At 37.1% G+C, this 12,036-nt stretch overlaps 1 protein-coding gene across 1 annotated transcript in view; it reads left to right on the forward strand.

The window, feature by feature from the left end:
* The window catches only part of PARD3 (par-3 family cell polarity regulator), a 435,432-nt gene that overhangs the window by 333,194 nt on the left and 90,202 nt on the right, over positions 1–12,036 (forward strand). Inside the window, exon 23 of the mRNA XM_021389241.1 lies at positions 1,387–1,644. Coding sequence (XP_021244916.1) covers positions 1,387–1,644 — 258 coding nt within the window. The remainder of the gene's footprint in view (positions 1–1,386; positions 1,645–12,036) is intronic.

Raw genomic sequence — 12,036 nt, forward strand, 5'->3', positions numbered from 1 at the left:
CTGTCCTAGACAGTCCTAGACACAACCATAACTCTCAGAAGCCTGCTGGCAGTGATGGAGCCTGCCTATGCAGCTCATGGGGACTCACCTGCTACAGGAGTCTGAAGTGTGATATCAAACATCAACTGGAATCCCACCCTTTGTGTGTCCCCTTTTCTTTTTGCAAACACTCATCTCAAACATCATATGGCTAAGTGTAAAATTTCCAAAAAATGCTCCAGTAACCTAACTCTTAGGTTTTCCTATTTTCAGAAGAGGCAAGGCTTGCTTTCAAAGGATTCAGAGGCTTTGAGCAGGTCGCTACAGTTAATCGGTCAGCAAGCAGGGGTGTGCCCAGAGCTGTGGTCTGAATGGATATTGTCACACTGTATGGCTGTGTCTTTTAAATGAAAAAGGAACACATTTTGCTAATGGAAGAGAGGAGACAGCGGAGTGCTTCATTTTGCAATGATGACAGCATTAAATTGGTCTGGGGAGATGGTGTTGGAGGGGCTCAGGGGTGGTTCGGTTCACTGTGCATGTGTGGGATGCATCAGATTTTCTAAAATACCAATGAAACTTTGAAGTCCAGATTAAATTTTAGTAATAGGTTTGTGTGCTTTTGAAAATTTGACCTGTAGTCAGTTTTTAGTGTCAGATTCCTAAATGTCATCTATTTTTATTTGTCACTTTTTGTCATATAGCTAAACAAATGCACTTAAATACCAAATCCCAACAGAGTATCACCTTTCATTTGTAATTTGAACATGACAAACATTAGTACTTTCTGTGAAGAAACTGCCTACTTTGAGGAGGTGCCAGATTCAGTTTGTTGACAGCCTGCACACTTTAAACAATTTATACAAGGAATGACTTCTGCTGTTTACTGCATACGTACATCCTTAAGTATATACGTGTGCGTGTTTTAATCTTATGTTTTTAAGGTTTGGAAGCATAACTTTTATAGTGTTGGGCTAAGAGAGTAAATGAAAATTCATTGTTAAAGGCAGGTGTTAGAGCCACTATATTTGTCAGATTTTGATGGCGTACCATACAATATGAACAGTGTCTGGCCATTCTCAGACAGGTCAGGTAACAGTGTAAAGTTCCCTAAGATGCATAAAACAACAGATAAACTCTGACAACTACGGCTAGTCCTTCTTTCACTTTATAATGAAAGAACAAAATGGATAATCAGCGTTCTTCTTTAAAGCCCTCTGTTGATTGTGGCATTTTTTTTTAGATCTAGACTTCAATATCCAATGTACAACTGAGACTCCATGACAAACTGAAACTGGAAACGCATCAGTGGTCATCATTAAGATGGGCTGCCCAAAGTGTCTATTAGCTGCTGCTTTCAAATGGATGGGGGGGAAAGTTAGTTTCAGCGTTCTTTTAATTTTTCAGAATTCAAGCGAAAACTCGAGAATTTCGAGAGAGACAAGCTCGTGAACGTGACTATGCTGAGATACAGGATTTTAACCGGACTTTTGGCTGTGATGCAGACCCAATGTATGCTGGAATCTCTTCCTATGACTCGTCTTCAAATAGTGGCACAATAACTCTGACCAGCAGACCGCAGAGCCCAAGGGAAGGACAGACAGTTGAAGCCTTGTACGCGCAAGTGAAGAAACCATGGAATTCAAAGTCTTCACCTGTAGACAGGTAGGCACCAGACTACAATCACTACAGTTTCTCTGAATCCTTCCTCGTAATGCTTGTGTTTTGGGAGATGACTGCATATCAGTTGGGGAAATCATAACTCCATTTTTAGTAATGGCTTTTTAAAAGCCTTTATGTAGAAAAGTATTGAGCTCCCTTAAGTCAGGTGGGAATGGAATGGAATGGGAAGTTTTCTTCTGTAGACTCAGATTTTCTTCTCATTCTTCAAATGGATTTGAGTTCAAGAGTCCCCATTTGGTATAGTTCAGTTAAAATTCAGACTTATGATATCATCTGGCTTATTTATCAGAACTCTAACTAATAGGGCTGTGGAATGCAATATTTCCAACCCATTCACAGCAGTTATAAAATTTCTGGAAAGTTCTTACTGTTGAAGCAAAAATAGGTTAATGGTTATCTGCATTCCCGTTCTACGGTGGTTCTGAACTTCAGTCTAACAGATGGAACTTTTTGATAAAATACAGACCAAACTCCAAGCTTGAGTCATGAGTTATGTTCTGTTTTTGGGCTGTAGCTTATGATTTATACTTTTTCCTGAGGTTACATTATCTAAACTTTGTCATGCTAGGCCGTATGTTGAAATGAGGCAAATTTCTGGTTTCTGTTGATGGAGTTTTGAAAACCTAAAGCTAAAACAGGCGTGCAAACTAATGTAAAGTAGAAATAACTGAAGGCAGCATTCACAGCTTTTTTTTGTACTTCAACAATGAAAATACATCTGTTTTCTTGGCTGACGTCTATGATGTTGAAGTTCTGCATTTTCTCAGTCATACAAAAATGAACATTGAAATCCTACTATGGGAGGTGTTAACTCATTGAGAGAGTATTAATTTTGCTCTCAGTAAAGCCGCTTGTCATTTCGCCTTCTGCCCCATTCTTCCCAGAAGAAAAATGATGGACTTTCACTTAAATGAGCAGAACAATATTGTTGACTACAGTGTTTGAGATCTGTAAGGAAAGCAGCTGTCGTGAAGAGTTAAACTAATTGTTTAAAAGGTCTTAAATGAGGACAGAGTAATCCTAGACCTTTTTTTTTAAAGTTCCTTTACATAATATTGGGAAAAAATACATTGTTTAACATGACAGTAAAGGATGTTTCATTTTTATACCTTTTTATTAACGTTCTGTAGCACAACTACCTTTTTATTTTCTCAGTCACAGTTATTCTGCATTGCACTGTCTACTTTTTGTATTAAACAAACAGTTTATATAAAAGATATATATATTTTATTTCAGTGAAGGAAGCAAAAATAATTTCAAAAGCAGACAGCTTCATCTGTGCTCTTGAAATTTTACGTTCCATAGTCTTACGTTGATAGACACTAGTATGCCCAAGTGCCTGACATTTCAGGACTTATGTTATTTTGGAAATCAAGATAGCTTGCTTGGATATGGCTGCCATGTGGTGTCTCTTGCAGCTGTTTTTGTTAGACCAAAGGCAGTGTTTCATGCCTGAGTTGAATGGCATCAATGTCACATCAACAAAAAAAAAGTTCTTTGATGCAAACTTGGAAAGGTGAAATGTAAGACCTGTGTGACCCAGCTAACTCTGTGTGATTGCTGATAAAAGAGCCAGGAGAGAGTGAGTAAAACCAAAGATAACGGTGTGCTGAGGGAACCTGATGTTAATGATAAGGGTGGGATAGAAGAACAGCGTGACAGTTTTGTGCATTCAGGCTGCTCTGCCAGAGCCCAGCAGCTGGGTTGAACTGGGACCAAAGGCCCAGCCTGGCTGGAGAGAGGCAAGAGGTGCAAGTTTGGGATGAGAGGGGAGTAAGAAAAGGAACCTCTGGTCTAGTGATAAGGGGATGAAATGATACACTCAGCAAGAATCACCTGGAAAGAAATAGGTCATGTGGAAAAAGATAATTATTTACTACCAGTGTCCTCTGAAGTATCTGTTTGGGGGACTGAGGCACGAGCTCATGGCTGAGCAATCTTCCCAAGGCTGTTCTGTGTTTTACAAACTTCATCTTAGAAGTATTAAGGATCTGAATGCCATTTTGAGAAATAGTTCTGGCTGTGTGCGAGATGCTTTTTAGCTAAGATGTCACCGTGTATGTAGGATGCCTGGCTTTTCACCCAAGGTGCTCCTTTGCCACTTGATTCAAACTGGCCCTTTCCAACAGTGAGACCTTCCTGTGACATCTCATGATGTCCCTTGCCATAGCAGTCATGCAAGTGCCTCTTCATGAGGCTCTTCTCAAGGGAGCTCCTGTCTCTGCAGGATGATTTATCCTGATAATGCCTCAAGAAATTTGAGGGAAAAATAGTTGTTTACAGTTCTGCCTCCTTAAAGTACTGGTGATGTTAGCGTTCATCTACAGTAAGTGTTCTTTTCCCTCTATTTTACCCTTTTCCCTGTCCATCCTTTTCTTTCCTCTGTGAGTTTCAGAGGTTACCTAAACAGCTGTTTCCAGCCTTTGTGGATGGGGAGAGGAATCTCTAGCAGCACGTTGCTGCGCACTGAGCTGCCCAGAGCTGGTAACGGCCAGGCTGGCTCAAATCTTTAGCACGTGCATATTAAAAGCAGCATTGTTTATATGGGAAATGTTATTTCTATTACAGATTGGTGCTAAGTGCCAAACAAAATCTGACATTTAAATATGTCCAAGAGGTTATTTAAAAGTCACTTACAGAGAGAACTACAACAACATGTCTCATAATAGTTTGCATACCACTGTTGAACAGATGACAAATTTTTCTTTAACTTGCAAGAGAATTACTGCATCTGTGTGTGAGGCCTTGTCAGGGTTTGCTTTTCTTTAATATTCCTTAAATTTCATCAACACATGCCACCAACTGATGCAAATTTAACTGTGTCATGGCATATGGATGATAGCAAAGTGGAGGACAAGTATGTGAGGTGTTTTATCAGAACAATGGATAAGGATGGGTGGTTGTTTTTTTTTTTTTTTTGCAAGTTTGAGGCTATTATGAGGACAACTACTATAGTGCTTCACCGAGTGATCAGGTGGAGATCCCAGAGTTATTTTATAACGTAACTTAAAAACAGGATTAAAATCATGCTTATTCTTTTGTTCTCTTTCTTGAATGTATTTAATATTTGCCCGTATCCCAAGCATTGTAACTGGCAGATAATACAAAACAATAAAAAGATGAAGAAAATGGATATTCATTAATCACTTTATCCATTCATTTCCCTAAATGAAAATGGATTGTGTGATGCCATTTATGCAATAGAGACTTGCACCTCAGTATATGGGTGGAAGTAACGTTGCTTCACCCATCTTACCACCTATGACTATAAATTAAAAAAAAAGCCTATAAATAGTAAATTTTACTTGAAAATTCCTTTTAGGACTTGAAACTGTTTTAGAATTGTTTCAATGCAGGTTCATATTTTTTTAGAATTAAAGAAATCATCAATGGATTTTGGTGGCTTCTTTTTTTATTTCCAATGATAGTTGTTATCCTGTTGAATACACAGTTGAAGTATGGAACGTTCTTTATTTTGAGCTTTTTATGTAATCCATATGTAAGCATAGTTCCTGTGAGTCTTGAAACACATTTACATAATTCCAGTCACATAGTCATAGCAGCTCTTTCCAGGAGCACAAAGAAAGTGTTTTCCAATCCAATTAAGTGTTATCCAAAGAATTAAAGCAGAGTCTCTATCCTCAATAGCAGAGCAGTTTACCACTTAGAGGAAATGAAATCCTAGCAGTAAATAAATAAATAAAATGTGTTGGGGGTAATTAGTCATCAGTGTAGCTGCATATCCATCAGCTGCCCTGGCTACATTAGCTCCATCCTAAGTATCAATAGCTTACAGAGACAGGCTGCTAAGCATTCTTTTTGCTTTCCAAGTTTTTCTGTTACCATTAATGGAGCAAAATCTAGGTGGAATGTATAATCTATGCTTATTTTACAGTACTGTAAATAATTATCTTGAGAATTGTGTTCTTGTCGATAAAGCTTTTAGTTTATTTGAGAAATGTTTCTAAGTATGTTTTGTATCATACAGAAGAGAAGCTGTGCTACTGATCAATAGTGTTTTTCATGTAGATGACAATGATGCTATACAATGGGGTTTTATAGTGATCACCTGACATCCATAGTTGAGCAGTATGTAGAAAGACAACTCCTAATGGACATTTACTGGTTGTCACTGTGTAATCATTTCCCACCAAGAGTGCATTGTTCTGAAATATAATTGAAATAAAATAGGCACTGTGCTGCTATAAATCTAAATAGCTTGGAAATAGTAGGCTAGACTCCCACGGCTTGCTGAGGACATTTTAATGGAAATATAAATACCATAATCATAAGCTTTTTGCATGCATTTTACCATTAAAAAGAAGAAAAAATGTTCATTTTAGAATGAGAGACCCTTATGAACTGGTTTCTTTTCTATCAGAAGTGGAATCAAGTTATGTCAAAGGAATATTAGGGAACTGAAAATCACCCCAGTTGCTTTAACTGTCATCTGTTCAGTGCTAAGAGGTGAAAATGCTATTGTTAAGGTCAGGCTGCATACTTTGCCTTCTACTTATCCAAAAAGAAAAAGAGAACATTTTATATAGATGTTAACTTTTATTTACTTGGTATTATGTTTGTGCTTAAATTGGCACGAGAGTAATGAACCCTGGACGCTTGAAAGAAGCATTCAAATATAACATAGGAATATGTATAAAGTGAAATAAGCAGACCTCATCTTTCTAGTGTGTAGAATGACTTTTAGCAACAGCAAAATGGATTGTGAAAACTATGAAGTACTATATTGCAGTGCCTGGAAAAATATTTGTTAAAAAAGCAAGACACTAGTGCAGCTATATTAAACTTCTTTATTAGTAGTGTCAGTCATAGGAGAGTGCCTGAAGTCTGTGGAATCATTTATGCATAGAAATCTGAGCTTATTGCCAGTCCCATAATAGATGAAGATATGCATTACTACTCAGAACGATGCATCCCGTAAGTGTTAGGGTGTTTCTTTTTTCTTAAATGAACAGATTTTTAGACAGTTCTTGAAGTTGGCTTGAGGTGCACTGCACAAAGGGAAAGGCTGTGGTGCTGTAAACTGTGTAAGCAGTGTGATTTAAAACCTACAGAGCTGTTCAAAAGGCTAGCAGCATAGGTTGACCAAGATAATGTGTAAGTTCTTCTGGCCTACTGTGTTTACTTCTGTTCATTGGTGTGGATGTGTTTTCCGAAGCTACTGTTGTGCAAGCTCCCTTAGCAACTTCAGAAGTTAATAGTAATAGGTTTTAAATCCTTATCTTCCAGAGAGTGTCACCCTTCTGCAGCATAACAAAGCTTCATTCCTGTGAGAATCAGGCTTTTGGAAATATTTTTTCCGGCCTAGAAAGTGGTACATGTGCCATTGTGAGATCATCAAACAGTTCCAAGACAACTCTTTGGAGAGCAGTGGGTTAACAAACTATTTGCAGTTCTCTCATATCTAAAATAGAAAATCATACTTGGAAGTCAGTGTGGTATTTTCTTCCTCTCGGGTAACCTGGAGAACGATGAGTTAGAGCCTCTGTGAGACTCTTCATGGGGTTTAATTTCACTTCAGCACTAACACTTTTTTTTTTGTGCTTCCATCCTTCATCCTATCAGCTAGTAATCCTTACCGCCAGAACTGCCTAAAAATTAGCTGCATCTGTCATAGACCCATGTATTTAGAACCCAATGGACTCTATTAGCATTGGCATTTTATTATCTTAGATGGTTGTTTTCTTTTGTTCTTCCATCTTGATAGAATATATGACAAGTTTAATAAAAATTCATGAGGATTTATGTAGATTCCCTGTTGTGAAAGTATGCAACTGCACTCCCTTGTTTGACTTACCACTTCAGTGGTAAGAGGCAGACTTACAGTGAACTCTACTCAGGTTCAGGACTCTGAAAGTCCTGTGTCTTTTCTTTTTTTTTTAAATAGATACCAAACACTGATACTGTTGTGAGAACCATGCTTTTTTCCATTTACCACAACTATGGCCTCACTTAAACTCTGGTATTTTTGCTTCCTCTCTCCTCAAGTTGACTTACTATGTAATCTAAAGCATGAGAGCTATTTGTTTGTTTTTACAAAAGCAGCAGACGTTGGTACCCCTACAAATGGCTGCAGTGGGAAAATGCACAGAAAGATAAGGGGGAAATGAACTTTCCACTCCAGGTTACAAAACAAAGAGGTGAAATGGGGCCCACCGAAGACTGACAGTCCTCGCTACCCTTATTCTGAGAGTCTGCCAGCTAGCACCCTTTCCTGTGGTGATATCAGTTTGGTTTTGTAGTTTTCAATTAGGTATTTTGTTGCTTGGACAAAAAAGAGAACAGGCTTCAAATGGGAAGAGGCACCATTTAATTAAAAAGAAGAAAAAAATGATATGTCCTTGTCTAAAACAAAGCATGATGTAAAACCTAGGAAAGTCGATGGCTGAGGCCTTGAACTGTGTGGCTTAAGATTGTAGTCCTAAAACAAAGCTAACATACTACTAATAAAATGTGGAGTTCTTTATTCTGAGGAAATTTTGGGGAATATCTGAGGATGCAAAGCTGAAAAAGCAAAGGCTCACCGATTCCTTAAATGAAGTGCTTTGATCCTACCAGTCTAAACTATTCTTTGCTATTCCTGTTAACCAAAATTTGGATTGCAAACTGATGTTACGCAGCACTTGAGCACCATAATTTAATCAATTAAATTTGTTGCTGCTGTTGAACATGACCCTTTTTAAATGGAGTACAAATTTATGTTTCTTCTGTCTTTTATGTACCTCCAGTCAACCCATCTGTTCCTCTTTGGTAAAAGACTCAGACTTCTGCTTTCCAAGCACTTAAGAAGCTAGGGCTTTGTATTTTTAGTTGTCTCATTATAAGAGTGTAGAGACTGACTATGGAGAGCATTCACAGAATCCAGCCCCTCCACAAAATATACAAATTGAAGTTCAACCAATTCAATAATAAGTTAGATTCATTAATAGCTTAAAGCTATTAATGATATTATTTTAAAAGTTAAGTATGAGTTAATTTTTATGTAAGTTCTTCTAATCAGCATACTAGATCTATAGATTTGTGGAGGTTTTTGTGGTTACTTCTTTAAGAATGATATCTATTTTGCAGACAAGACAAACTATATATAACTGAATTGTTTATCTTTATGGCCAGTCTTGTTTGTTTATGTGACTAAATAAGCATCCTGTGTATGGTCTAAGTCGTTTGTCAGTGGAGGAAGTGGTGGAATCCAACTGTGGGAAGGAATCCTCTGCAGTAAACTTCAGGAAGAAAAATAACATCACTACGTGTAGGTTAGCATGTGCACGTGTTAATTCCTTTTAACATCTTATAAACTCATTGAATGAGTGCTTATGTAACATACCACACTGACAATCCTGGAAACTGAGAAATTGCTTGAAGATCTCATTTCATTTTGTTATTAGTTGGAAAGCTGAAAACTAATGCTTTTCAACCCTTCACTCAGCAAACAGTATTTATTACTCATGTATTACACTTTATAGCATATAGTTTATAAGGTGTTTGAAATCTTGTTCCTTAAAGCTCAAACACTGTGATATGAAAAGTTAAAAGCTTCTTGCATGACTTGTTTTATATGATTACGTATTTCTGAAAAATGTTGTTCTACCATCAGATTTATTTACTTGCCGTAGATATTTCTTTTTCATTCCGTAAAATACTAGTGACATTTAAATAGCTTTTCAGTCTGATGCATTCATAGAAGTCTTTCTTATGTGATGGATATATGAAATGCTGTTACAGTAAATAGATCACATATCTGTAATGGATAGGTAGTTTCATCTGCCCTGAGTTTAGATGGTGCTATAACATATAAGACTTAATTTATGAAAGCAAAAGCAAAGGCACAAATTTTGCTTGATTTTAATACTTGCGTATTGTTCTGTGATGATAATGCATGGCATGCCTGAGTTCCTTCACATTCTATAATGGTATGTCTTCTGTGTGCAGCATTTCAGCCTTGATTACAGCCTTCCTTCATTCCCAGGTTTCCCTTTAAAAGGAAGTAAAGTACAAACTGGGATGAAAAGAGAAAGCAGTATTACTACTACAAACATTTTAAAAAGCAATTAGAATCCGTACCACTTCAAGGGATATGAAAAGCGATGTCTCACTTCTAATTTCCACTGACTTTTGGGAAGGAAATATATTTGCAGAAGACCACAGTACTGCAGTACTTAGCCTCCTGGACACTAAACACTCTCACCTGGTAAACAAAGGAGACAGAAAATAGTAATATTGGTCTTTGTTTTCTGAGACATATTTCATGGCTCATTAATAATTGCGGTATATATCGTGGGATATTTTATGCTGCAGAGGAAACAAGCAGAAGCTGCCTGCCCTTAATAGATATAGTGTTTAAAAAAAAAAAAAAGGAAAAAAGAAAAAGAGGAGGTTATGCTATGCATTATTTTTCACATCATCTTAAACTGTACTGTGTCTGCCTGCTTAAGATAAACTTTGTGCATATTTGCTAAAATGTTTTCAAATTAACCCACATGTTTCTAAGGATTGTTAAATGCCCATCAAGGAATGGAGGGATGCATTGAAGCTATTTTAATTAGCAAAGTGTGATTTAAAGGTTGCTAAAATCAAAAAGAGCTTATTCATTTTTCATCAATAATCACTTTCCTTAATATTTCATCAAAACCTGCTGATTCCAAGACCACCTTCTGGGCTTCGATTCATTATGACTACAGACGTAATTTAATTTTTAAAAATGAGGCTCTTTCCTCATTCTGTGATAGGCTCTTTCATCTTTGAGACATTGTTAAGATGTTTCCAACATTCACAGATTGCTAATTGATCCAACTTTTTTTTTTAAACTGTACTTAAGACAAGGTCTTCTTTTGTGTGGAAGCAATTTTCCATGCATTCGCTTTTACTAATGTTTTTTTTCTGTTGTTGCATCTGATAAAACATAAATTCTCAGACAGACATACCAAAAATTGAAAACAGGTGTGGTTTTATTTATTTATTTTTGTATTTGTATGGTCAACTTATATTTTAGAATACTTTGGAAAAACTGTTAAGGTAAAGGCTAAAGATGATACAGGAATGTCTCCATACCCGTGACATGTCTGCATCCCAGTACTGCATCCAGGGCTGTGCTAGGTTCTACTGATTACAGATTTGTCCTGATCCATGTGTCAGTTTTTCTTTACATCTAATGTGAAAGTGAGGCCAAAATACTGTAGAGATGATAGAGATAAATGTAAAGAGTTGCTATAGCCAGTAAGATTGCAGAGTCACTGTGTTAGACCTTTATAGTTAATCTAAAGCAAATTTGGAATTTAAACAGTGCTGGAAGTAATGTTTTATACCTAAATGTTTGAGGGATTATGAAGAAAAGCAATCCTGGGAATTTATACAAAGCATTTTGTGAAATGAGGTACAGTTCAAAGAAATTGCTCTTTTCACTTCAGTAGGGATGTTCCTCTAAGTTTTGTCTGCATTATCATACTCCGGTAATTTTTTAGTCCCAGAATGTGTTTCTGTTACTATTTCAGCTGCATAACCTGTTTGTTCTTGCAAGGTCTCCCTGTAGAGCAATATCTAGAAAACTTTTAATTCAGATACTGTGTTAAAACAAGAAATTATTGGTTACTCAGCAGCAACAGAATGTAGTGGGTTGAAACAAACTGACTGCTGTAGAGTGCACACTGGACCTTTCCCGTGGGTGCTTGGAAAAAGTTCACAGTCCTCCAGTTTTCTTCACTCATCTCCCACCTGTGGGAAGCTTGTCCTGCATGGTGGATGCGGTCATTGTCCAAACTGCAAACCCCTTGCAGCTAAGAGCTAGGACATCTTTTCTTCTCATATTCCTAGTGGTTTGCCTCGGTCTGGTGTGATTAGAATTTCAAAAAATGACCTTTAGGTCTTGCTTAGATGGTCAGAGCTAAATTGTTGCTTCTCTTTTAAAGTTCACGTAGACTGAATTTCATTGGCTTTCATTAGTTCCACTATTTTTGATGTAGGTAAAATTGCTACAGCTTAAGATGTCGGAATTTAACAGGGGAATAGGTAAAACTGAAACAGCGTTCAGCGTTAGGAATAATCCTACTTTATTGGACCTCATGGTTACCCCTTTTTAGAATTCCTTCTCACACTGATAGCTCCATGCAGCATGTTATCCGTGAGTGTTGATCCATATTCAGTAGAGCACATATACCTGTGTGAAATAAGATGCGGACAAATAAATGTGTTTCTTTGACAGACTTTAATGTACAAATTTAGGAATATTTGTGTATGTATAACAACCTTTTCTAAAAATTTCATCACTCCAAAGGAGGTGTCTTCCAGAACATGTCTTGTCCAAGCCCTGGCTCAAAGCAGGTTTGATCAGGTCAGGTTAGTCTGGAGTTGTATCCTGCGTAT

This window comes from Numida meleagris, chromosome 2 (assembly GCF_002078875.1).
Source record: "Numida meleagris isolate 19003 breed g44 Domestic line chromosome 2, NumMel1.0, whole genome shotgun sequence".
Classification (NCBI taxonomy): domain Eukaryota; kingdom Metazoa; phylum Chordata; class Aves; order Galliformes; family Numididae; genus Numida; species Numida meleagris.